At 44.1% G+C, this 27,414-nt stretch overlaps 1 protein-coding gene and 1 long non-coding RNA gene across 12 annotated transcripts in view; one reads left to right on the forward strand and one right to left on the reverse strand.

Annotated features, from left to right (window-relative positions):
- The window catches only part of FOXP1 (forkhead box P1), a 598,062-nt gene extending 572,617 nt beyond the window's left edge, over positions 1 to 25,445 (forward strand). For 9 of the 11 annotated variants that reach the window (XM_060308593.2, XM_060308598.2, XM_060308594.2 and 6 more), the window contains 7 exons: positions 3,172 to 3,373; positions 3,478 to 3,557; positions 4,162 to 4,263; positions 8,107 to 8,228; positions 10,051 to 10,120; positions 14,915 to 15,081; positions 21,104 to 25,445. In XM_060308593.2, coding sequence (XP_060164576.1) covers positions 3,172 to 3,373; positions 3,478 to 3,557; positions 4,162 to 4,263; positions 8,107 to 8,228; positions 10,051 to 10,120; positions 14,915 to 15,081; positions 21,104 to 21,248 — 888 coding nt within the window. In that variant the 3' untranslated portion in view covers positions 21,249 to 25,445. The remainder of the gene's footprint in view (positions 1 to 3,171; positions 3,374 to 3,477; positions 3,558 to 4,161; positions 4,264 to 8,106; positions 8,229 to 10,050; positions 10,121 to 14,914; positions 15,082 to 21,103) is intronic. The other 2 variants (XM_070046604.1, XM_060308597.2) reach the window with 1 other exon arrangement.
- LOC132598164 (uncharacterized) overlaps positions 18,981 to 27,414 on the reverse strand; it is a 155,510-nt gene continuing 147,076 nt past the window's right edge. Inside the window, exons 3-4 of the long non-coding RNA XR_009565969.1 lie at positions 21,943 to 22,148; positions 18,981 to 19,177 (exon numbers count right to left, since the gene is read on the reverse strand). This is a non-coding gene — a long non-coding RNA (uncharacterized lncRNA). The remainder of the gene's footprint in view (positions 19,178 to 21,942; positions 22,149 to 27,414) is intronic.

Here is a 27,414-nt window from a genome sequence, read left to right on the forward strand (position 1 = left end):
CCCAGCAGTGGGTGTGAATCACGGTGTCATTTGTCAAGCCTGGTAAAAAAAAAAAAAAAAAACCCTCTCTGCTCTCTTCGGGCTTGGTGTTGATTTCCACTTGGTACCTGTGTTTCAGAGCCTCCAGAAAATTCAGCTGCATCTCTTTCTTCGTGGATCGTGCTAACCGGGAGGGATTTTCTTCCCGACTGTTGCTTCTTCAGTAGAAACAGTCCAAGTATTAAGGCTGCAAGAATGACATTCTTTGCATGTTTTATGACTTTGTACCCGTATCGTGGGGCTTGTCTGTTCTTGTAGGTGAGCTCCCAAGAGATGGGCCTGCACTTGCTGAATGTTTCCACGAGTCTGGGGTTTGGGCAATTAACTAGAACCCAGTGGGCCTGGTGATCTTCCTCACAGAACTGGAAAGGAGCGTGCATATTCCCTGAGGACGCTGTATTTATATTATAATTTTCATTACCTTTTAAAGAACGTCGTGGTGTTGAGGGTACTGTTCTTCCACCGAAGAGCCCAGAAGCAGAGTTAGTTCTCGGAATTGTTTTACGGTTGCTCTGCCTGTTTTCCTTTGATCAGTGTCTGCATTTGACGGTAAGCCCTTCGAGGGCAGCAGTTGTCTGTTCTGTTCCTTCTTCTGTCGTTTCAGTTCCCATTGCCATATGTTTGCTGGGGAAGATTTATTGAATGTCAGTTGTAAGCAGGGATAAAAGCTAATCCCCAGGTCCCTTCCAAAAATGAGCGTGCAGAAAAGTGAACCCGGATACTGTTGATGGTTCCCGTTGTCTGGGCGTAAGGAGACTGTTATACAGAGGGCCTAGAATCTCCAGTGTGTATGTGATTTTGAGTCCAGGTTGTGAATATGGGCACGTTATTTAATCTCCCGTGAGCCTGTGTTTGCTTATCTGTGAAACGTGAGTAACAACATCTCAAGTGTTCGTGATGGTATGAGAATTCAGCGAGACCAGGCGGTGGCCCGGGCTTCACAGCGTGGTCTTTACAAATGGTCCCCGTGACTTTCCCGAGCGCTTGGATCCTCTTAAGCCTAAGAGCATCTGCATTTTAAAGGCTGTATACTGATGAGCATTAGCCTTCCGTGCGCTGATTTCCTTGACCCGTTGCTGGGGCTGATGCTTAGACACGCTGTTCCTGTACTTGGTCAGTGATGAAGGCCCAAGGCAAAGAGGAGGTCAGCCCCAGCCTTCCCAGATCTGCTCCATCCCGCCGCGGCTGCTACGCCGGACCGTGAGCACTTAGTTTGCAAATGTGTGTCACGAAGTCAAGTTTCCAGCACTAATAAGAAAAGCAGCTCCCAGCGTCTGCCCAGCTTGCTGGGGGATTCATAAGGGTGGTACCATCTCCACAGCTTGCTCTTATCAGGCATGGGGGAGCGTGGGGTGTAGGGATTGGTGGTGGGCGGGGTGGGGTGCGGCGGTGGCGGCGGCGGTGGTCTGGTGTTGGCTGAGTCAGCATTTAAAGGGAGGGAGAAAAAGGAAAGCCCAACCAAAAGCTTGCAACCCAGCGTTCAGTTTCCAGTGCCATGTTTATGTTTTTCCATTAATACTTTCTCAACGATATTTGATCTTTCTCATTACTAGGGTATGAGTAAGGTTGAGTCTTCCCAACAAATTAGAACTCTCTTTTAATCTGTTCTTTGATTATGATCTCAGAGGAATCTCATTTTTAATACTTTCCACAAATAATGTCTTGGACTTAGGACTGTTGCAGTGGTGAACCAGACTTAATTTGTTAAGTGATTCACAATCTGGTTTGAGATAGTGATACCAAGTAAGGCTACTTTGCCAAACTTTCTTGGACTGGGGGCAGCTACGAGTTCCTCAGAGGGCAGTTCTGGGTAAACTGTAAGAACTCTGTTGAAAACAACCAAGTTCTTCAGTGTAGCCAGACTTAATATTTCAGTAGCAACGAGTTTTTGCAAAGGGGGACAGGCTCGTGTTTCCAGTTATTAATTAGAGAAACACTTCAAGGTGCAGGCGAAACAGATAGAAAGAAAGAAAGAAAGAAGGAAGGAAGGACCGAAACAGGGCTTGTTGATTTTCCTCTGTGCTCCTGCAAATAACTAGCGTGTGTTTCCGGACTTGAAGCGCTGGATTATTCCATTTTGTTACTACACATTTGAAACTGGAAGGAAAAAAATTAAAATGTTTTACAGTTCCAGATCTCTCCTATGCCCTATTCTTTTTAAACAAATGATTCCAATCCCATACTGGATAGAGTTTAATGAAGGCGACAGAGAAAGCTTTCAAAGATTAGTCTCTGCCAACTAATGGAACTAAATGGATGTTCACTGGATCCGGTGCCACTCTTTTTAATACAAGTCACCGGCCAAACCTCTCAGCAGTCGTTCCCGTCCGTGAAGTTTCATCCTGGAGTTGAGTGAGCCCGTCCCAGTGTGGTGCAGCCAGTGGCTATATGTGACTGTTTTAGTACAACTTTCCTTTTTATTAAAATTAGGTAAAAACAGTTTCTCGCTTGTACTAGCACATTCCAGAAAGTTCTAAGAGCTCAGGTTGATACCAGTGTATCCCAACTGGTGTTTCCTGAAACATCAGCGTTCGTGGGGCTACAAGGACTCCCTCTCCCGCTTCGAGATTTACAAGGCATACTAGGGTGCAAAGTCGTGCTTAAAGAAACGTCCTGACCCAGAATTTCTCAAACTCACCAGGCTAGGTAACCCCTTTTGGGTCTGTAAACGCTTGTTTAACTGTCTTTGGGAAAAAACCTGTCTCAGCAACAACAGGAAAGGAGAACATCGTAAGAGATATTATTTGATAAACTACATGGGGGAAAAAAATCTGAAAAGGAATATATGCGTATATATAGAGAGAGATATGGGGGGTGTGTGTGTGTGTGTGTATCTGAATCACTTTGCTGTACACCTGAAACTAACACAACATTGTGTAAATCAACTACAATAAAAAAATAAATTAGAAAAAAAAGAATCACAGGACAGGATGCTAGAAATTTTAGTAAGTAAATAAAGTGAATGGTTTTTACATGGGAACTCGCCTCCTGTTTCAGCTGATGATAAAAATCTACTGTGAGGCATAAAACTAGCCAGGCCTCCCCTGTATAATTCCTGCTGCATTGCAGATGCTTTCTTGGTTGCTCTGTTTTTTTCTGAAGGTCTTCTAAGAACTGTTCCTTTCCTCACAGCTGAATCTGGTATCAAGTGTCACACTCTCCAAGTCTGCATCAGAGGCTTCTCCACAGAGCTTACCTCATACTCCTACGACCCCCACTGCCCCCATCACTCCCGTCACCCAAGGCCCCTCCGTCATCACCACCACCAGCATGCACACGGTGGGACCCATCCGCAGGCGGTACTCAGACAAATACAACGTGCCCATCTCTTCAGGTAGATGCTCCATTTTTGCCGCGGGGAGAACGGTGATCGGCAATGCTTGTCGACCAGCCTCTTTGTAAAAAGTGATAATTAATAGGACAATGATTCTTATTTAGCAGATATTGCGCAGAACCAAGAATTTTATAAGAACGCAGAAGTTAGACCACCATTTACATATGCATCTTTAATTAGGCAGGTAAGTAAATAACGCGGTATGAGAAATTATATCGGAAGGTATAGGTGTACATGGATGTATTATATTGATGCAGTAGATTTAAAACCGTTTAGTATGCAAGCATGCTAAAACCTGTTCTATAAGGTTTTTTAAATCTGCAATATATAACATAATTGCTTTTGATTAAGTATTACAATACGATGTGATTATTAGGAAATTCATTTCACACAACAGTGAAAATGAGCCTGTTTAAAGATGGCAAGTCAATTATCACAAGCTACAGTAATCTCTGATCCCTAGAATTAATCTGAGCTCTAAATAATTACTGAGCTTTAATCAGCTAGTGAAATGTTTTGCATTTCTCTTTGATTCTGCTTTATGAATGACTAATAAATTAATATTTCTGTACGGAAACAGAAATAAAAACTCCAAACAATTAGATAATTCCATTTTGCATTTTGCTATTGAACTGGTAAATACAGCCATTAATCTTAGAGCATTTCGTGAAACCTTCCTTAGGATTTAGCTCAGCGTCACGATTATTTTGTGTTTTCAAGAAACCGTACAATGGCGGTTCTGTTGATTTGGTCATACATTATCTTTCTCTGTTGCCTTTGCTTCACAGGCCATTCTCGAATCTCCAGAGAAACAGCTAACACTAAATGAAATCTATAACTGGTTCACACGAATGTTTGCTTACTTCCGGCGTAACGCTGCCACATGGAAGGTAAGCTTTCTTGCAGGCCTGTTGAGTCTTGGGTCTTGGCATTTATAGGAGAGAGTTTGTTGTCGGTAAGATGCAGGTGTTGTAAGTTACGAACATATTGTTTGGCTACATTCAAAGAGTCTAATTTGTAGGCATACTGGATTGAGAAAATAATTCCACTGGGGTTAAAATGCTGGGATGGAAGAGTCCCATTATGTTGGCATAACGAGTAAAATCATCTCTCTCTGGTTGGAATGTGTAGGAAGTTGTCTCGTGTACACAGACCTCATGGTTTTCCGTCTTCAGCCACCACCAGTATTTGCAGAGAATGCGTAGATAACTTTTGTGTTTTTTTTTTTAACCATCAGGAACCTGGAGAAATGATCAGATACACTTGATCAGATACACTTAACTTTCATTGGTTGGATATAAGCTCCTTAACCTATGCACTCCAAGTACTAGCAAGGTATATTGGAGTTATTACAGGAGAACCCAATATATGTATTATTAAGGGTTTGTTTGTTTGTTTGTTTAAGTCGAGAGACTGTCCATCGGATATTCATAGGCACTCTGGGGAAGAAAAGCAAATTCTGAAATATGTGACTTGACTGTAATAGCATTTGCTGTAAAACGGGTCAGATTCCATAGCTCCACCTGGGATGCCCCCAGCAAGGCTTGGGGGTCACGTGACATACCTCAATCCCAGTTCAGCAGTTGGTTCGTGGGTTCTGTTAGTAGTGATTCCATTGTATTCGGTTTAAGCCCTCACCAGTCTTTGGATTTTCGCACTTTAAATTTCTCGGTTTTTAATAGTTTTGCTTTAGAAAAAGGGGCAGCAGATACAATCTGAGAGTCATATATTTTTTTTCGCACCTTTACTACTATCTAGAATTCTTGTAATCCCTAAATTCCAAAAAATTTAGAAATATTTAAAATGCAAATATTTTTGGATATTTTACACGTTATTATTAGAAATAGGATAGGAATTTATTATAGGATGCAAGGAAAACATGCTTTGCTGGACATACAGGTCTTCCTTGCTCCGTTCGTAATTTATATGGGAGAAAAACAACAGCAGAAACAGAAAACGCTGTTTCCTCTACTACATTCTTCATCAAATGGCGTTTTGAAAGAATATAACCAAAGAATTAATTCATCAACCTTACGGAGCTGTGAATCATCTCTGATGGCCCAAAGTAGCTTTTTTATTTCCATTAAGACACGTGGGCCCCGAAGGAACCTAGGTTCAAAAACCTTCCCTTCTCTTCCTCAGCCTGCCTTGAGATGTAAAATAGAAAACAGTCTTCAGCTGTGAATGCTTTTCAGAATTTCGGAAGTATAAGCATGAAGCAGACATTTTCTTCAGATTGCCTTTTATAAATAGCGAATGATCAAGTTTTAAAATAATTACCCGTTATGAATGTGATATTTAAGCTCAGATCTTCAGATTTAACTTTTTCATTTTCAGAAACTGCAGGGAAAAGTGCCCTTCATATAAACAGTCCTAAATGAAGTATTTAATGACTCATAAATACGTATAATTTTCTCCATGTGTCCTTATTTGTACTGTCATCTTAGACAGAAGATAAAATGCCCAGTTAAAGTCATGAGTGGAAAGAGTTCACTCAGCTTTTGTGGGAAACTCTCCATTTCCAGTTACTTTTGCTTGGATGCACAGTCTTCGAAAACAAAACTTAAGTTTTGACTTTACAGTTTTATTTACATGGCTATATAGTTCAGACAGGTCTACAGCAGTCCCGTTTTTCAGACATGGCTTTACAATGTACACTTCTGTACATTTTGAGACTTACTGGAAAACTTAGACAGTGATTAGGATGAGATGTTGATTTCTTTTCCCAGTAAGGTGTCTGATAGGTACACATGCTCTGTCTGGACTTTTTTTCTTTCTTTCTTTCTTTTTCAGGAAATTTGGGTTTATTTATTTCAGCCTCCTCAGTGTCATGGTAGGAGATAAACAGTAGACCCTTAGCATCCTTTATCCTCTGCCTTTGTGCAGTATTACAAAAGAAAGTGCCCACTTAAAGACCAGACTACAGTTTATACGCCAGGAAATTTGCCCTACTAGCTGTAGTTATAACATGCCCAGCATTCTCCAGAGATGTTTGTTGTAGACCTATCAAACCTGTTTGAATCAGGGGTGTCCTTTCGTAGTCAGCTGGAAGTCTGAACCCACCCCAGTTATGCTGACATTCCTCAAAAATTCCTTGCGCGTTTGTCCTGTGGCTTCTCCTTGTGAGCAGTTCGTCATGCCACGTGATAACACTTCTCTCGTCTTCCGTATCAGACAAGAAACATCACCATTCTCTAGCAGGACTCCTCACAGAGTCGCTAATGGCGATCATCCAAAAACAGAAACACCTCTCAAAGTAGAGATCAAGATTTTCCACTTGAGGGCCTCCCTGGTGGCGCAGTGGTTGAGAGTCTCCCTGCCGATGCAGGGGACACGGGTTCGTGCCCCGGTCCGGGAAGATCCCACATGCCGCGGAGCGGCTGGGCCCGTGAGCCGTGGCCGCTGAGCCTGCGCGTCCGGAGCCTGTGCTCCGCGACGGGAGAGGCCACGGCAGTGAGAGGCCCGTGTACCGCAAAAAAAAAAAAAAAAAAAAGGTGTGCCACTTGGAAGGATGAAGTATATCACAGGTTAAGGGGAGGAATACAGACTGTGTGAGCAATAGCAGCAGATGGATTGAGGGACTTACAAGGCATGTGAGGTGTGGTGTAAGTATCCACTTCTCCAGCCCCTGTTGTCACCTACTCATTCCCTATAAGAAGAAAGTTGGGAGTAAATGATATGGGTCTCTTTGAAATAGCCTCGTGTCCAGGTTTGAGTGTCAGTCAATCACGTTCACCCAGGAGAACTCAAAAAGAGATGAAGCCATGCTTGTTAACTGTACCTAGTGTAAGTAAGGGGTGCGGATTATTCCTGAAACTCAGGAAGGATGAGATGTCAAAAACTCTTCACCCTGCAGTTGAGATGCTCCTTTGGCAGATTACACATGTCAAGGGTCTCAGCTTAGGAGTGACGGGAAATGACTTTGAACCCTAAGAAAGAAACGTGTCTATGGAAAGAAACCATCAACTTAGAGTATCCTCATTTTGCCATTGAGAGTTCTACTCATGGGTTCCTTTGGCATTTTTCTCAGTTAATTAAAAGCACTTGCCCATAGTAAGGGCCAGCATTTATATAATTGGGAAGGTAAGACCTAGCTTGATAATGGATACTGACCCACTGCAGGGTCATGTCACTCACTGCCGCCCCCGCCCCGGTCCTATCAGCTACAGGAGGTGATACTCTCGATGGTAGAAATCCAATGTCAATTTCTTCATAATAGACCTGAGCAAATGTGTCGAAGGTGTTAAAGCCAACACTTTGACGAATTAAAAAGAAGCAAAACGTATTTAACAGTAGGAATTATCATCTTTCATGGTTTAAAAAAATTAAAATAAATTACCCCTTTTGTCTGAGAGACAAGTGGGTTTAAAAGGGACGGTTTTATGCTTTACCTGTTTCCTGATTTTGAAGTCGTATTAACGTTACTTTTATGTTTTGGCCGTGAAACCTATTTGGGGGCTAATAGGCATATTAAAAAAAATCTTTCCTCTGTTTAACTGTTCACCAGAGACTAGACTAAAATGCCAAAGCACAATTAAGTCATCATTTGGGGTTTTGATTTTGGAAGAGGCCCCCCCCCCCGCCTTCACCACAGGAGGGTCATCCCTGGGGGTGGGAGCTACAGTTCTCGGGGACGGTTTTACAACTGTGGACTGTTAGGCTGAATGTACTGCTGTTTTTGGAGTCTTTTCTTATAGAAAATGTAAATGTTCTCTCTTTTATACTTGCTGCAGAATGCAGTGCGTCATAATCTTAGTCTTCACAAGTGTTTTGTGCGAGTAGAAAACGTTAAAGGGGCAGTATGGACAGTGGATGAAGTAGAGTTCCAAAAACGAAGGCCACAAAAGATCAGTGGGTACGTCCACCATGTTTGAACTTCTTAGCCTAGCTTGGATTGCGCTAACAAGTGTTAACTAGAGGCTTTTGGCTGCTAGATGGTGTTAGACCAAAGAACTGGTTTCACGTTGTCTCAGTTAAGGGAAGCAAAAAAGCATTTCATCCCTCCTGTTTTGTATACCCACCAGTCCCCCTGCCCTGCTTGCTGGTCTTTGTTGCATCACATGCTAGTAGCTTTTAGGTGGCAATGCATATTAACCCTCACAAACCATTGGCTTATGCTTATTGCATTTTATTTTCTTTCTCCTGTTCCCTGTATTGGATGTCTGTTCTGCCCCCAACCCCGCCTCCTTTTGTTGCCACTTCATCTCCTTTGCTGCTGCTCCTATCCCAGGGTGCCATTCGCACCAACCTCTCACTGCATAAGTGCTTTATCAGAGTAGAGGATGAGTTTGGGTCCTTTTGGACAGTTGATGATGAAGAGTTTAAACGTGGCCGCCATATTCAACGAGGCCGTCCTCGCAAATACTGCCCCGATGAAAACTTTGACGAGCTTGTCGCACAGTAAGAGCCTTTACTTGCTTTTGTTTTTTGTTTCTGCTGTTGCTTTGGCTTTGCATGGTTGACTCATCCCATGATAGTTTTGCATTTCACCACGTAGCAGTGCCACGGCTTTCTGCAATGGAACTAAATCGTGTGATTTGTACATGTATTTCTCTCGTTTCTCTTTGGAACACCAGTGCCTTGAATAATGCTTTTTTGACGTCTTTAATGCAAATATCGGTTGGCTTTTGATTCAGCAGCTTTACGGGGACCCTATAACCCCAGTGCTTTTGTGTGACCCCCCCCCGATTCCTCCAAGTGAAGAGGAAACTTCCTTCTTTAGAGTTAAAATGTGTATTTACTGGGATACATTTCTTCTTCTTGGCTCACTCAGTATAACGATATAAATATAGTGAAATGAATGCCAAAAGGGCCCCAAGCATGGGAAAGAAATGGAGACCCGTGCCTCTCCTTCCTTTAGGGACCATTGGGAAACGTACATAATTTCCCGCCCCCCCCCCACCCCCCGCCCACGGAAGCCACCCCTTTCTTTCCCTCAGTAGCCTCCTGTATGATTTTTTTTTTTTTCAAGTATTTGTATCCCTCCTGGCTACAGCTGTCCTTAAAACAACATCTATCTTGTCTTCATTTGGTCGGTAATGGACACAGCATCAAATTATTCTCGTACCCTCCCAAATTGCGGCTGTGCCCGAAGGACTGGAACCCCAGCCTCGGCTGCCTGACCCTCCCCTGGAGTAGCCTTCTCTCCATCTTCTTCTTTTGGCAATAAATGAGCCTTGAAGATCTTTTCTTCGGAGCTACCCTGCCGTTCCTCTAGCATTCATTCTAGAATTCAAATCCTGGAGAAGCTTAAGAGGCAAGATTCCTCCCGCCGGCTCCCAGGAAACCCTGCCAGTCCGCTCGCTGACTTCCCCAGCCCGAGGCCCTAGAGCATCTGCCTTCCTGCTGGAGTCCGGGCGGGTTACTACATCCGTGGAGGGAGTGCCCGAGGCGATGATTACTTAATCCAAAATTTTACCCCCAGTTTGCCTGAACGGGCAAACTCTCTCCCACCCCGGGGCGGGGAGGTTCACACAGAGCAGCCCCCCACAAAGCCAGCGCGGGGCGGGGGGGGGCGAAACCCACCTTTTCTTTGGTCTTCTGCCTGGGGGACATTTCTGATTGATTTGGAAAGATAGCGGCAAGCTTAAGACGAGACTTTTAAGACCAGACTTCGCGAAAAACACTCGGGGGGTTGATTGCGTTTAACTTTGAGTTTTTATCTTTCTCTTATGCAGTAACCCTTCCCTTATTAAAAACATGCAGACCAGCCACGCCTACTGTACACCTCTCAATGCAGCTTTACAGGTAAGATGAACGGCCGTGCGGACTGTGCCGCGGAGGCACATGGCTCCCGCACTCATTTCAAAATATATTAGCCTCGCTCTAATTAGATATTAAATTTTAATTCCGTTAAACTTTTTTCTTAAGTGCACAAAGCATCGTACTCCCTGGAGGCAGGCACGTCGGGCTGCTTCAGCATTAGCAAGATGCTTAGCATTTTGAATATTGTGGCAAAAAAATTAAAAGTTCACTTATTAATATTTATCAGCAGTATCATAATTTCCATCCTCTTATTTCAGAATTTCACTTGAGGCAAAAATACCACAAGTGTAATTACTCTAGCACAGCTATTAATGTGCTGGGTGATAGGCCACTGTGTCACATGACCTTCTATTGTTCACGGGTTTAAAGAGAAAGCGGAGCTTTTTTTTCTTCTTCTTCTTCTGCTCCTTTTTCTTTTCAAGTCCAGTTTGGCCTCTTTTCACTGGGGAGAGCGGGGCGGGTGGGGTTCGGGTCGCTTGGTAAAAGTAAACTGTTTTTGTTCAAGCGATAGAGGTGTTGAAGGAGAGACTCTTTAGGTTTCCAGCGGATTGCTCAAGGTTACGTAATAAGCTCGCAGAACGTTTGTTTCCTACTGACAAACCAGGCCCTCCTTACGTAACCGGCGTTGCCAGGGGACGAAGCCACGGGGATTGAGCAGGAGGGAGGTTACCACCCAAACGTGAGTTACCGGGGCAGCCCTGGCACCCATCAAGCCTTTGAATTATCGCATATTGCTCCGTTACCCAACAGTAAAGTCATCTCTCAGGTCGAAGAGAAGACTGTAGTACACTTCCTTAAGGTTTACCTGGGTACCCCCCTCCAGAGTTCGTAGGTAGGCAGGGTCCTTTGGCCCGTCCGCGGTCCTGTTATGTTTTGACCCACCTGGATTGTTCTAGACCGCAGTCCAGAGGGATCTCGGTAACTTAAATGACAACAGTCTACACAGATAGATCTGACGTTATGTGATCCTAGCCCGTGACAGACCTTTGCAGCATGCGTTCTCGATACTTAAACATGACAACGTCATGGGCTCCTGCAAAGGGCTGTAACGCACAAACAGATACTAAAATTTTGTGAGGGAAGGGCGCAAATGAGAGAAGTGTAAAAAAGGCTCCTCAAGGGACGCTAATGATGCAAACTCGGTGGAGACGCTCAGCGTTGAGGGGAACAGAGTGCAGGGAAGAGGCGATCGGGAGGGGAGCTCTGGCTATTCCTGTTTAACAGCGGTTTGCTGAGCACCTCCCCTGCGCCCTGGAGAACCGTTTTCCCAGTTCGGTCAGCAGGAGCTCAAGGCTCCGGAGGATGGATGATACGCCTCTTACGCAGTTTCAGTTCAGAGGCAAATTCACTGACCTTAGCTTTCGCGCGCACGCGCGTGCGTGTGTGTTTAGCCTGAACCAAATTTAAGAGGAGGAACTGCTTTCTGACAGTTTCTTTTAATTACTTGCAGTTCACACCGTAACTTTCGAAAAGCAAATGAAAAGCACGCTTAGATGCTGCCACTGTAAATACCATTCATTAGTAACTATTTTCCCTGGAGTGTTGTAAAGTATGAATTTAAAGGCCGCTCTACCTGGAATCGTATTAAGATCACAGGCACATTTTACATTCATGAGGCGGCAAGGGCAAAAAAAACCAACAACAACGACACAACAACCCACCAGCAACGGTGATCCTCCATCCTCTGGATTCTCTTGACTCTGTGACTAATGTCAGTTAGGAGGCTTTATCATTACAGAACTGTTCTCACCTCTAAAACATTTGCTCCTGGCCTCCTCTGCACCCTTTCTTATTTTCAGCCATAGCCCCAAACTCTGCTGCCGTTTTCCAAGAACACTTGGTGTCCATCCTGCAGTGAGGTGAATACATGCATCTCAAGTCATGATTTGAGGAATGGATCTTTTTCCTCTCCCTCTAGGAGTCTGGGTCCCGGGTCAGTAGACAGTCCCCTAGGACAACTTTCTGCTGTGCAAATTAAATAAAGAGTCTACCAGCAGGCCTTCCCTTCCCGCCCACTTGCATTTTTCAAGGCAAGTAAAAATAATAGTGGAACAACATCTTCAAAAGATTACTAGAGCAACATAACGCGTGATATACAATATATAAAATAGGACAGCCGAATCCACTACAGAAATAAAACATTGGACTCGGGACAGATTGCAGTATGCTCTGAAAAAGTGAAGTAACTAAGGGTAACCGTAAAGCTTCGTATTTATAGACTGCCTTTCCCCCGGGCGTCTCAGAGCGGTTAACAAACATTCCAAGAGGGACAGGACTTAGGGACTTCTGCACCTTGACTTAAGGACCTTTGTTCTTTTTTTTCTTTCTTTTTTTTGGCAGAGGGCCCAGTGTGATATGAAACCACATACTGTGGGCATAGGACCACTTATAAAATTAGGTCCATTATAAAAATTGTAAGCCTCCCCCCACCCCTGGCCCCCTCTCCTAAATAGACATCAACGACCAAAAAAGAAAGAACCACTAGGTTAGACCGAAGCCGTTGGTGAACATCTTTCGAAGCTCGGGTGGGTTGCTTTGCTCCGTCGCTCAGAAAATGTCCGAGAGGCTCTATCGTGAAGGAGCCACCAGGTTTCTCTACGCAGCCCACTTGATCGTTTTTTTTTTTTTTAAAGGCGACCAGGCTGGTTTTTTTCATTTACGTCTTTTTTGTCTGAGAATCAAGGGATCAGTGTAAAATGCTTACCTTGGGATGCCTTTCACCACTGTCAGCCCAGGTTTTATGATCCAGTCCCCATCGGAAATAGCTTTGCCCTAGAACGCCTTAAGAGCCACGGAGAACGCGTCATCCCCAAAAGGTTGCCCTGTACGTGACCAGCTCGTCCCAAAGACTACATCCTTAGAAACATTTCCCTTTTGTTTTTACTTCTCAATCTTTGACTGACTTGAGAAGCTGCGAAAAAATACCAGGCTAGAGAGGGGCCCCACTTTCGCCACATTCTGACTGCAGCAGTGAAATGGCTTTGTGGTATTTCCAGGAAAAAGAGACTCACATGATGGTCCCAGCAGAACTTCCATGTCGGGGAGAGGCAGGACCACTGTGTTGTCTCAAACAAAGACAGTCAAGATGCTTGTCCAGCTGCACCTTGGGGCGGGGGTAAAAAAACCGGGCAGCGGGTCTGTCTTTTCGCTCTGCCAAAAAAGAAAAAAGTGCTTTATTGCAGTCACAAGAGATCTGTTGAAAAAAGTACTTGATGCAAATTATTTGACAAACTGTAGGAGAGTGAGGAATGTTCAGATGTGCTGTTCATCAAAATGAGTTCACCACATTTGGAAATGAAAACAGGATTTTTTTTTTTCCATTTTTTAAAAGAAGGCAGTTGTTATATAAATTCAGAAGTGGCGGGAAGGGAAGGGAAAGCTGTGGGCTTTCGGAGGGCCTGCCTTTGAAGTAGTCCCTTAGCCAGGGCTGCGGTAGGTGTGGATGGGGCATCCATCGCAGGGCTTGGATGGCTAAGGCGTTTCTGGCTTTGGAGTTTGTACAGCGAGCGAGACTGCGATTGTCTTAATAGGCGGATTCTCTGCAGCCCAGCTTTGTACGCGTCCTCTCTTGGTTTTTGGCTCTTACTGTCTCACCAGAGCCAGGATTTCTAGACTAGTTTGGACTCGTGTATGACTGGCCAGTTGGAGTCACCACGCCAGATTGTCTTGTGATTGCACTTTTTTCCTCATTAGGATGGGGATGGAAAGGCAGGCATAGTGTAGTCTGCAAGAGGGCCGTTTTGATAAATCTGGGTCTAATTACAGCCGCCAGTTTTTGAACGTCTGTCCTCTTCTAATAAAATGAAGAGTCACTGGGTCAGGATCATGACCCAAATGCAACACTATGGCTACTTCAGCCCAGTGATAAGTATGTCTGACTATTGTCCGCATCTCAGGACTGGGGTGGTCGTTCTGTTCAACCGCAGTAGGATAAAACAATGAGCAGTATCCCACCACGGGGTCGAGGAGTTCTTTCTTTTCCCCGCCACTTCCACACTGTCGCTGACACTCGCTTGGAGGGAGGGACTTCGTCACCTTCAGTGAGGATGTGCTTACATACCCAGAGGAAATACGCTTTACAGCTGCCTTTTGCCAGACATTCCTTTCTTCTTCAGTCCTCCAATTCCAGGTGATTGGTCAGAGCCTGAAAGATTACCTAGAGTTACCGTTCAGCCAGTTATCTGAAAACTACACTAAAAAGCTTCAAAAATAATTCATTCCAATGGAAATGGTGGGGGTGGGGAGATAAAAACGGATTCCACTTCTATAATCTCTTCCTTTTCTGTAGTCTCTAAGACAAATGGTTATGGAAGTGCTCCTAAGTTTGGGCTCTGTGGCCCGAGTAATCTGCTCAGATCTTTAATAACCTCCAATACTGGAGTCATCGAAGTGGATAAAGAAATGAAAATTCCATCATATGTCCCTGTGATCTAGAAATACTCCGTTCCTCTTGAAAAAAGGCATCAGACAGAAACCTCGTTACTGGTAGATAGCCTTGTCTAAACCCAGATGCCTCTACACAGCAGGGCTGACTGGAGCCCTCCCTCCCCACGGGCGCTTTGGTCCCTCCAGCTAGCTCTCTGAGACCCAGCCTGGGCCGTGTGTCAGCAGCCTGACTTGTAAAGCACAAATCCTTCTACACCGATTAGAAACTTGTCTTTTCCAACCCGTGCCAGAATGCCGTGAAACCGAAGATCATTGAATCCACCCATAACTGATAGCTTCCCCGCCTGTGTACACCCTTGTCTTCATAACTCTTCTCTCGATTGATGGCAGGCTTCGATGGCTGAGAACAGTATACCTCTATACACTACCGCTTCCATGGGAAACCCCACTCTGGGCAACCTAGCCAGCGCCATACGGGAAGAGCTGAACGGGGCGATGGAGCACACCAACAGCAACGAGAGCGACAGCAGCCCGGGCAGATCCCCTATGCAAGCCGTGTGAGTACCCGCCACCCCGGAACGCCTTTGCCGTCACGTCCCGGTCCCCCTGTTCTAGGTGCACACCGGCCCCTTCTCCTCTGGCGGCTTTTGACACCTTTTCTGTAACTTCTGATTTCCTAGAACCCAGATAGAAGTGGGTGCGTCCAGAAACCCTTAGCTCGGTTCGCACCTAGGAGGACCGTTTACTGACGTTCCCATTACAGCAGTAGGCTTCACGCGGCCCCACGAGTGCCCAAGGCCATAAAATGGGTGACACCTGTGCTCTCGGCCTTCGCTTGCCCGGCTCAGGCCATTCTCGCAGCCACATTACCTTTTCCTCCCATAGCAGTAGAACGCATCCCGGTGGCAGAGTTCTTCGCTGTCTGTTCACCGTGTGGGCGGGCTGAAGCTAGCGGGGAGGCAAAGGATGCTCGTTTACTTGGTTACGTGGTACGCGGAAGCGTGGACGCCATGCCGAAGCGTCATTACCAAGCACTGACGATGGCACGAACGAAAGGTGGCATGGTTCATAGATTGCTCTTAAAATATTAAAAGGAAAATTAACAGGAGGATTATAGCAGCAGACGGCAGTATAATGAGCACGCCCAGAAGCGTACGGAGTGAGGCACGAGGGCTATCCCAGGCTGCATGTGCGTGGCGCCAGGACCAGGCGCACCACGGGCAGGGCCGTGCGTGCTGCCCCTTTTGGCTGGGTGATGGGAGGCAGGCGGGGTGACAGTAACGACTCCCCGTCTCCCAGGAAAAGTTTTAAACGAGCAAAGAGAGCACATTTCCCCAGAGAGGATTGGCGGGGGATGCTGTCGAATGACAGCCTCTGGCTTAGAGCGAGTCTCTGCGAAACCCGCTGCCCGCTTTAAAGGGATAAACCTATTCAGTGTTGACCGTGCTGTCAGCTCCCAGAAACGAACCCCTTGTCTACACAGGGTCTCTGAATTCCTGACCAACGTCGTATTTTAAGAGCATTTGAGTGATGAGAATGGAAAATATGACCTGTGGCAGTTAGCAAGAGCATGAACTGGCGCCTACCAACAAAGGCAAAATGCTGTCTGCCAGCATGGGTAGCTTGGTGGGTTTGGAGGAATCTGAAATTTGATTCTTTAGCATTTGAATTGCATGCCCAGGGTGCTTTGAAAAGGACCTTTAAAGATGAAAATAATCGTTTTAAATTTATATCAACAGTCTCTTAGCATTTACTCCACAGCATTTTAAGAATGTGTTTCTCTCTCACGCCGCTACTGCCATCGATCTTCCTTCGTCAAGCAGCCTGGTCTTTCTGACTTTATTATCACACCCGTATTCATCTCGAAATCGTTGTCACCACAGGAGTATTTTACTAAGCTATTAAGGAAGTTCAGAGCACACGTAAATTGGCGTGTGCGCTGCTTCAAGGAATACTTACTGGAGCAAAAGCATCTGAAGTTACTGAGTGGAAGAGAGACTGTCTGTCTGTCTGTCATAGTATCCACAGACCGCTGACGTTTACCTGATGTGTGTTCCTAGTATTTATAGTAAAAAGGATCGCTGAAAAAAGAGAAGAAAATTTTAAAAAAAGGTATTTGGGTAAAAACCTCTCACAGCAGTTTAGAGGGAGGCTAATTTTGCTGTACAAGATAGAGTCACTATAAAGTTATTTCAGACTTTGAGTTAAACCAGAAACCTTGCTTTACAGCAAGCAATCAGCCTAATTTTTAACGAAATGAAGGTTGTACTGGTGTGAGTGTGTGTGTTTTGTTTTTAAGAAACCCTGCATAGGGATGCCCCAAAGCATAGTGTTTTTATTGCTCAAATCTCACAGGTTTACACTAAAATAAAGGATTTTGCTAAAAATAATTGCTGGTCATCAGCCCATATTCCCTGTGCCTACTCTCGGTGTTTGTGAGAGATGCTTAACTCTATTTGATCTCAAATTTCCATTAAGCAAATTCTATAATGACGTAGTTTTCTTTCTTGTCCAACGTGCATTTACCCTGCTATGATGCAACTTGGTTCTCACCTGTTCTATTCTCTGGGAATAAACCAGCCATAAACTCTACAGCAAGGCTTAAAGGGCCTCGGTTAATGAGGCAGCCCAGCTACTATCGAGTGTCGAAATAGAACTTCGTACCCTTTCTGTGACACTCAAACCCCACAACATTTTTGTCTGTCTCTTGAAACAAACGCTACAAAGTAGTCACATAATTATGGCTTTGGGGCCTTATACTTTTATCCTGATAGGGGCTAAAGGAGCTACAAAGCAAAATACTCACTCCATGCTGTGCCCACACCCTCTGAACACAATGCCTTTAAACACCAGTCAGTCAGCTTGCCTTAAAAACTCTTCTGTTCCCAGAGTAGCTAAACAAAGGAATTACTCAGATGTAAGAAAGGAAATGTGGGGCTTTGCAGTTATTCACTGGGAGCCCTTTCGGAAGCAGGAGTCGGAGAGAAAGGCATTGGGGCGGCGGTGGGGGGGGGGATGGGGGGGCGACCTGCAAGGGTAGAAGGCGCCACCTGCAGCTCCATCTCCCAGGAGGCACCTGGGAGACCACGAAACACGGTATCTTCAGCAGTGTGCATCTTACCTGAAATGGATCTCGCGTGGAGATCCCTTCTCTAGAGCCCTGCATGCCCGAGTTACTGCTTTTGCCCCACCTGGGGGAGGAAGGGCCGGGGGGCGGGGATCTGCTGGTATCACGAAACGGCGTGAAGCTGGATTTCATTTCTGTGGCGTTTTAAGAAGCCTTAGTATCTCACCTGGTTGTGTTGTCAGGTTGTCACACCGTAGACCTGGTCAGTTCACCTTGGCTGGGCTTCCACTCGGCAGTAGGTGCTGGGACTGAGCCAGCGTGCGTAGGGTCGTCACCTGTGTCTTTGAGACGGAAAATAAATAACCTTCCTGAAGTTGGGTTGCAGATTTCAGGGGAAAACAAAATATTCTCTCCCGTGAACTCTACCTTGTTGGCGGGACTGGGGGGGTGGGTGGGGGGGGTGGGGGGATTTTGTTTTGTTCTGCCTGGCAAAACATTTGTCCGAGTCTAAAATTACAAAGCAAGAACTTCATGAAGACTCGCCAGTCTCTTCCAGGGCCCAGCACCCCTCCCACCCATATAGCCTTGTATCATCTCTGTCATCAGATTCAGCTCTGTAAACCAGAAAAGATGAATACATGGTAGTTTAAAAAAACGAAAATAGGAAAATGTTGATCAGGGAAACAGCTGACTCTCAATCCAGGCTACACACAACCCAGCACCACTCCTATCCAATCAGTGTCACGAGAACCACGTTGCCAGAGGACAGGAGGGGGGTGACGTTTGAAGTAACAGTTCTCAATGGTGCGAATACGAAACTGAAACGTGAAGAGATGTTCACCATCGCCAGTCATCCAAAAACAACACCGTGTACGGTAACCTGAGCTTTCCTTAGTACACCTGCTCAGCAACACGATGTTCTCAGAAAGCAGTGCTTGGTGATGATGAGGTTGAGTCTAGATCGATAAAGCTTCTTTGGCAGTTAATATCGCACTAAATCATACGAACCGTAAGATGTTTTCGCCTCTGCTCCAACAATTTTATTCTTAGAAATTTATCCTAAGGAGGGTAAACCAACAGAAATATGGATAAAAGCGGTCACTGTGTTATACAAAGATCAAGGTGGGGGCGAGGTATGGGGGTGAGCGAAAGACAGTCCCCAAATGCCCTCATCACACTGGGATCTCATAGCCATAACAATTAACACTGTAAAGGTAGCACAATAATCAATCACATTCTTGCTATGTGTACAATATGTAAAAACAGGGCCCCAAATGCGAGAAGGCAGGCAAAACCAAGAAAGTCTACCTTAATTAGAGTTTATGGGTGATAAATATATACATATATATATATATATATATTTTTTTAAGGAATAAAAATCAACACACCTAACTCTTCCCAAAACAATATAGGGGGTCCTACCAGAGCTGACTTCCCAGGCAACGCCGATGTACGCAGTCACACAGGATCCCACACTTAAGAGTTTTAACGCTCAGCTGTTTCCGAAATCCTCAACGACTTTTTCAAACACATTTTCACTTTGCACTGGGCTCTGCACATTATGCATACGGTCCTGGATCTTGATGCTGAAACACAAATAAATAGGCCCATTAAAAAACTAAAGCTAGATGGACCCAAACTAGTAAAACATACTCTACTCTAATAAAACTTGGGTATATTTCGTTTTGCACATAGGTTGTAAGAATACGGGCCCTTTTTTTTTTTTTTCATGGTTTGCTGTTTTTTTGTTTTAAAAAAATTTATTTTGTGTTTTATTTTATTTTTGGCTGCGTTGGGTCTTCATTGCTGCGCGTGAGCCCTCTCTAGTTGCAGGGAGCCGGGGCCACGCTTCGCTGCAGTGCGCGGGCCTCTTATGGCGGTGGCCTCTCTCGTTGCAGAGCACGGGCTCCAGGCACGCAGGCTCAGTAGCTGTGGCTCACGGGCTCTAGAGCGCAGGCTCAGTAGTTGTGGCACACAGGCTCAGCCGCTCCGCGGCACGTGGGATCTTCCCGGACCGGGGCTCGAACCCGTGTCCCCTGCGTTGGCAGGCGGACTCTTAACCACTGCTCCCCCAGGGAAGCCCCGGGCCCTATTTTTTAAAAGCTGTTTATCCCAACATCTACCCCCAGACACTCTCTAGGCTCTGCTCATTTTACAGTCAGTTGCTCTTCTAGAGGATCACGTGTCAAAGGGCAGTCCAAAGCACTCCTCTGTTGATTTTTCAAGGGTTCAAGAGGCTTTTGGGGTTTGCACACAGCATCAGTTATTTAGGAAGGCCACCATCCCCAGCACCTCCTCTTATTACTAGTAATACTTGATAACGTCAATGAAAAAAATCCTCCCTTCTGCGGCCCGTTCCTGCAATGGGACTTCTCTTTAAAAAAAAAAAAAAACCTGAATGGTTCTTTTACGTATCAAAAGCCCCTCCACCGAAAGTAATTTGTATTTGCAAACGATCGGTTGTAAATATGATTTAGGAACAACATTTCTCAATTGTTACCGGACTGCTTCACGTGGTCCCCCGCAGGCCCCTTCGGGTGAACCGTGCGCTGGGCTATAATGAGCAAGTCGGCAGATCTCATCGGAGCCCCGCGTCCCGGTGGCCGCTACCAGCCGGGCCTCATGTTTTGCCTTGTTTACAGCTGACAGCGTTATTATTCTGATCGGGGCTCTGCTTTCTTATCATATTGTTGTGTTGAGCGCGCCTTTTCCTCTCCGTTTGTGTTCCCTGGCAGGGCTTTTCTTGCCTTATTGACAGTTTGTAAAAATATGCATTAATTTGGAGTTTCCAGCATGTATCATGGTGTCTCTCTGCTGTGTTTGCTTGAAGTTGATTAATGATAGACCCTCGCTTGGGGTCGGTCTCCGGAGAGTTCTTTCACAGGTTCTGCATGTTAACTAGCAAAGCAGAACACACAGCAAGCCGTGATTAGCCCAGCCTCCTGCACACAGTGGTCCCCACAAACCACTGTTGCGTTAACCGATTCTTGCTTCACGGGATTATTGGAAGATTTGTATTCATCCACCCAGCAGGCCACTATGGGGCCTGTTAGCTGACACTCAAAGGGTGGTCCTCGGACCAGCAGCATCACCGGGGAGCTGGTCAGAGATGCAGAGGCTCAGGCCACACCCCAAACCTGCTGAGTCACAGGCTGCATTTTCACCAGATCCCACGGGAATCTGTGTGCACATTACAGTGTAAGAAACACCACGGGAGGAGGACACACCCCCTGATGCTTCTGTCCAGAGACCCTTCTGTGATGATGGAAATTTCTCCCTCTGTGCTATCCAACATGGTAGCCGTTAGCCAACACATGTGGCCCTTGAGCTCTTGAAATGTGGCCAGCGTAACTGAGAAATGGAATTTTAAATTGTCTTTTCATAGTCGCACGTGGTTAGTGGCTGCTGTGTCGAACATCACAGCTCTAGACTGGGGATTCTGTGTTACCCAAAACCGCCGACGTACCTTGCATTGGGAAGTCCCCACGGTGAACCTTCTTTTGTCTTTCCAGGCATCCTGTACATGTCAAAGAAGAGCCCCTGGATCCAGAGGAAGCTGAAGGGCCGCTATCCCTAGTGACAACAGCCAACCACAGTCCAGATTTTGACCACGACAGAGATTACGAAGACGAACCAGTACATGAGGACGTGGAGTGAACATCTGGGCAGGCCGACCCCAAGAGCGTGAAGATTGGGGGGGGCACACAAGACAAAACACGTCAAAAGTTTGCAGTGAAATCGTTCTCCATTGGTTGTACAGTGTGGAGGATTTTTCACTGCATTTTGACAACTCTGCAATGTGTTAACTCTTAGTGCCATCAAGAATCCCATTTGGGAGTATTTTTGATTTTTCTACTTTTTGTTGAAAAAAGGAATTTGTACTCTGTGCATTGGATGGACTTGTTTGGTACTGGGGATTTTCCTCTCTTAACAGTCAACATCAGTGTTGTAAATTTGCTAAACTGATTCACTTTTAGCAGCAGACTTTGAACTGCAGTCCTGCCGACATTGGACAGTGAGGACACCCAACTGAGCATGTGCACCTAAGCTGCAGACCACGCCTCTGCCCAGAATTTAAGGATTCCAATGGACGACCTATTTGCACAGTACTGCATGTTGATTATCACTGCCTTTACTCCATTTTTTTTTTTTTTTTTTTTTTTGCTTCCAGTTGGGATGGGGAAGGCCTTTGTGTGTGTATTGGGGGGAGGGTTTAAAAATAATTATCCCAAACTTTTTAATGTATTGCTTTTTTTTTTTTTTTTTTTGGCTTCTCCTATACCATTTTAAGTTCTGACCTCAGGCCTCCATTCGGGCCCACGGCCTCTTGGAGGCTTCAAGTTTTCTGTACCTTGTGATGAATGTTAATAGGTGTTTTTATTATACGAAGCTGAATGTCATTTCTCGTTCGTAGTTTTCTGTCACTCATTCCATGTCCCTTCAGACATCACCACTGTTTTCTCGAAAGTCAGAAAACATTCCGTTTTGATCTTTTGCAAAAAGGTCCCAAATGCTGCACTCTACACGTGAAGGTCCTCTCACCCAGACGTGAAGTTCCTGCCAGAAAGAGAATGAATGACAGAAAAAAAAAAAAAAATAGAGACACCCTAGGAACCATGCAGATTCATTCCATGAAGCACTATTGGAAGGTGGGAAGGGGGTTGTTTCAGAGTTTCCTCTTTTTTTTTTTTAATATTGCACCTACCATCATTCTTAATAAATGCCACAGCATTTACCAGCACAAGGAGACACAGGCAGCAGCCCCCTTACCCCCAAAGCAAAACAAACAAAAGACAAACTCTCGCAGTAGTTCGACTGACAGTGGCTGTGGAAGCCCGTCCCTGGGATGACCTAGTTGAGATGGGCCTCAGGCTCTCGCAGTTGTTCAAACCAGTGTGGGTTGCTTTGTTTGCAAAATGGCCCAAAAGCTGGCTTCCCTGAGCAACTGTGCTGAAAGTCAGTGGTGGCCCCAAACCGAAACATCCATTCAGACCTGCTTGGTGGCATTCATGTGTCTGAATGCAAATTAGATTTCCGATTGAACTTGCTATGCGAGTTAATGAGAACTGGGTTCAGCAAATGCTAAAGTGTTAATTTCCAATGTGCAGGTTTGGTATAGCAGTTCAGCATGGGAGGCAGTACCATCCCACCAACCCAGTCCCAAAAACCAACAGGAGAAGACATCAGGCAGATGGGGGCACAGCTCAGCCCTGGGCTTTTGGGGAAACACACGTGGCGCACAGAACATAACAGTCATGGGTCAGTACAGCCTCAGTCCTTGGAACCCCTGAACGCTTCCACTCTGCACCCCTTTCCTGTCACTCATTTATTTACCTAGGAGTGTAGCTTTTGTTTTAGTTTAAGAGCCTTTTGGAGCTTAATTTATATACTTTGTACCTCTTTTTTTTTTTTCCCTAAAATTACCAAAGATATTCCACAAAGGTAAATTATGTTCTCTGTTTTTATGCTTTATCTGATGAAGCCAAATATCCTCTTCTTGTTGATCAAAGGAGGCAAAATAATTTAGAGGCAATTGATGAGATATAGGCTATTGCTAACTTAAGAGAACTGCTTCTTCATCATAGAGGACATTTAGAAGACCAAGTAGGTAATGGAACCAAAGTTGTTACTTTTTTTTTTTTTTTTTCTTCAGTCCTCGGTTTTTGTTTTTGTTTTTTCCTTCTGTACCTCTACAGAGACCAAAACGCATTCTTGTAAAGAGAACTTATGGGGCTACTGAAGAGAGAAATAGGACACAGTATTAAGGGAGCAATAGAAGGAAGGGATTACCATCTCCAAGAAGAAAAACCAATGTACGGCACATGAAACTTAGGGGGTGTCCAGTCCAGGAGACAGTTAAGATACAATGAAGGTAAAATTCAGAGAGAACAGAACAGCTTCCACAATTGAACTAGACCACGTAATGTAGTATTTCTAGAAGACATTTCTTTTTCAAAGAAAGATTGTATGCCACTTTTGTTTAAGGACTGTGCTATGATCACTGCATTCATTTGGGTTTATCTTGGCATATATATCCTCTGGGTTTTTGTTTTTGTTTTTTTTAAAAGGTTTCCTTTTTTTCCTTCCTTTTTTCCGGATTAGGCTTGCGTCAGCATTTTTCATTTAAAAAAAAAAGTAACATTCCCGTCCACTCACAAGCTTGGTACAAAAACTTCTCTGGCAGTTCCTTTTGAAGCTTCACACTGCTTTCTCTATAAAGAGCAGTCTGTGGTCACTCGAGACTTACTTTTTTTTTTTTTTTTTTTTTCTTCAACTTTTCCAGGCAGCGTCATGATGTGCAGGCAGTAGCCAGACAGGGTCATGGGAAGGGGGCCCTGTGCTTCTAAACTGAGTGGTTGCTGGTTAGTTTGGTATTCAAAAGAGGATAAAAATCTGGTAGATTAGTTCATTCTCAGCATGTGTAGCTAGACATGAGTAAAGTTAACAGCATGAGAAACTGTTAGTACGCATACCTCAGTTCAAACCTTTAGGGAATGATTAAAATTAAAAAAAAATACATTTCACTCAGTTGCACTTAGTCGTATGTCTTGCATGCTTAGTCTAAAGACTGTAGCAAAAAGAAAAAAAAAAAAGAAAAATTAGCTTTTACATATCTTTGCAGGTATCACAGCCTTGCAGAAGAACCAACTGAAAAAAAAAATTTCTCAGGCTTTACAGCAAGCAAACTTCACTCTGATTTTTCCAATTCTGATTCTGTATCCCTTGGGGGTATCCCAGTTGCTTCTTTAGGATGGGGTTTATTATGTTGTACATATATCCCGATGTGTCTGTGTGACTCTTTGTCTTTTTTGGGGGAGGGCGGAGGGTGGTTCTTTTTTTAGATATTGTTCCTAAAAAGGAATAAATGCATATACACCTGTTTGTCAAAACACCTTTGCTTTTTGTGCAACTGCTTTATATTAACGATACTTAAAAAAAAAAAAAACCTTTGGAAAAAAAACTACTGTATGTAATGGAATTGCAGAATATGCTGCACATGTATTTTATTTAGTTATTCTTGCTTTCAGAATATTGGATGACATTTCCTGACATGTGGGAGGGAGAAACTCCCAAATTTCTTTTTTTTTTTTTTTTTGGCTTTTAAAATTGTAACATAGTTGACAGATTTTTTTTTTTTTTTCTTTTTTCCTGTTCTCATTGATCGGAGCATCTTGTACAGGTTTTTTTGGTGTTTGTGCCTGCCGGTGTGAGTTCCTCTGTTTTTTGATACATTCCTATCCCTTGTGTTTATCCTACCATTGCCTTCCTGGCTATCTTAAACAAGTTCATGCGTTTGAAAAGAGAAAAAAAAAAAAATGTTGTTTTAAACAATGTTTTCTCCTGCTGCAGTAAATATTTTGCATGATGAAATTCCAGGGTCACACTTTCAAAGTTTATCAGTGAAGTAGTGATTAATCATGGGGAGTGTCAAAGCTATTGAACTTTTTGTATAAAAACAAGAAAAAAAGAAAGAAAACTTTACAAGGTGCCAAGATGTACAGACAATTTGTTGCTTTTTTTTTTTTTCCCCAAAGAAAAGCGTACCTTAGGGAGAACGGTCCCTTGTACCGGGCAAATGCACTGTCAGGAATGAGGATCCATCCTACTTGTTGTCCCTAGAGTCTGTCCTTGTAAGACAAGTTCACGCTGCCTGCATTGAACCAGCAGTGAAAGGAAACATCAAGGCTTATGAACGGGAAGAGTGACCGCCAGCCCTGCCACCTTCGGACGGCTCTGACCTGATTCCCCGCGTTCCGTCAGACCTAGTAAAGACACCTCGGATTCTTCACCCAAAATATGATGTCCATCACTAGCTATTTTATCCCGGGGAAAAAAAAAAAAAGTTAAAGATTTCCTCTCCTTTCCGCATTCCAGCTTGAGCTCCGTTTCCAAGGGTACCAAGAAGAACATGCTTGTCGGGATTTTCAATCTTTGGGGGACCTTTTGGTTCATGGTAGACCCTCTGGATATTTTGGATGTTTCTGAGAGTCGATTTTGGCTTTTCTCTCCTGAGAAATGAGACTTATAATTCCAAAGGCATTTTGTGGGCCCGGTGTAGTTCTCATGATCTCTGCTACCCAGAAGCCTGCATGGAGATGGTACAGCCCGGACTGTCAGCGTGGTGCTCCGTGGAGATGTGCTGCCAGTAACAAGAATTTTTTTTTTTAATTTCGTTTTGTTTTGATAAGGCATAAAAGGAACTCATTCCGTGACATCAACTGTAATTCCATCATTCCGTGTCTGTGGATACAGACAATAAAAAAAAAAAAATGTTGTGTAGTCAGTACTAATGACTGACATGATCGCATTCTCAAATGCAATAAAAATGCTGGTTGTTCACACTGGTAGTAAAAGTCGCCACAGCCTAAGTTTCTTTCCCCTTCTGACCTGCTCAGAGTGTGTGTTCGGCATATGCCTTAGGTTTAGCACCAGCTGCTTCCCTCCCAGAATTAAAATCAATCTTAACTAAAAGCTTTCATCATCACGGAGAACTGAAGCTCTCGTCCCTCAGGATTTCAAAGTGAAAGTCTCCACTTAGAGAATTGGGGAAAAAAAACAGAAAAAGAGAGGCTACCTTTTCTCTCCAGGAAGCACACTGTGATTTTTTTTTTTTCCTTCATCACATTTTATAGAGAAAAAACAAAATATTGAATAACTAGCATTAAGAGCTAACTAAAATTTCAGAGGAAGGCAATTTCATGAATAATTCATTCAAATTTCACATCTGCAAGATTAGTCATCCAAATAAAATGCTAATGTCAAAAACATGCACCATCTATAATATTCTCATCAAGAAATCTTTTTGCATATAATGATAAATGCCGAGATTAGGACAAATGATTTTATAAAAATACTCTATCAGAAAGTAGGTTCGATAGCTGCCTTTACTGATGGAAACAGTAAAGCTCCCATAACTAAATATTTCCAGAACAACCATCTTGATTTCTGAGGTCTTTAAAAATCGCAGACCTCTAGAAAAATGTGCTATTTCTCTTTAATATTATTCTGTCATACACATTCTAAGGATTAATGAATTTGGGCATCCTCTTTGAGTAAAAAATCGGTATATCGAAAGCAGCACTATTAAGTGGCCAAACCGCAGTGACATACAACTGTGACGCGTATAATTCAGAGCACATAACACGAGCCAAGAGATGACTTGAAAATTAACCTTGCAGTTCTTATTCGGCAGAGACCGGCTGATACTGAGGAATATGTAAACGTTCTTTCCCAGCATTGTTTTGAAAAGCCCATACAGTTATGCCACTGTCTAAAAGCCCTCTGGTCTGATAATTAGTAAAACATTTGAACCCTTAATTCTTATCTAGCTACTAAGAATAAATTAGGGTTAATTGAAATTCCTTTAAACGCCAGGCTTAAACATAAATACTGCTTACAGCATGTGCAGTTGGTAAAATTAAATATGGACACATATTTGAATCAACTGAAGGACCCAAACCAAGTAGGACGACGCATTAGAGAAGATTTTGCTGGTTGATGCATATATACATTTTTCAGTGTATTTCAGGAATCGTTCTAAGACGGGAACATCCTCTTTGACATTTATTTCAGGCTTGTCACTCAGATAAACAAGGCAGCAAACCCAAACTGTTGGCTCTTCTTTTAAACGGGAGCCTTTGTATCAAGAGCCTAAACTCTGAGGAAGGCCAGTTTCACACCTACACTAACCAGCTGCATGAGAGCTGTTACTCCCCCTCCCCCCAGAAAAAGATTAAAACATAGTGTAATTAGTCTTTCTTGACTTACGAGGTTGTGCCTTCTTTGATGCTGTTACATATTTAGGTGTAGGGTAATATTCACA

The sequence above is a fragment of the Globicephala melas genome, chromosome 11, assembly GCF_963455315.2.
Source record: "Globicephala melas chromosome 11, mGloMel1.2, whole genome shotgun sequence".
NCBI classification, from domain to species: Eukaryota; Metazoa; Chordata; class Mammalia; order Artiodactyla; family Delphinidae; genus Globicephala; species Globicephala melas.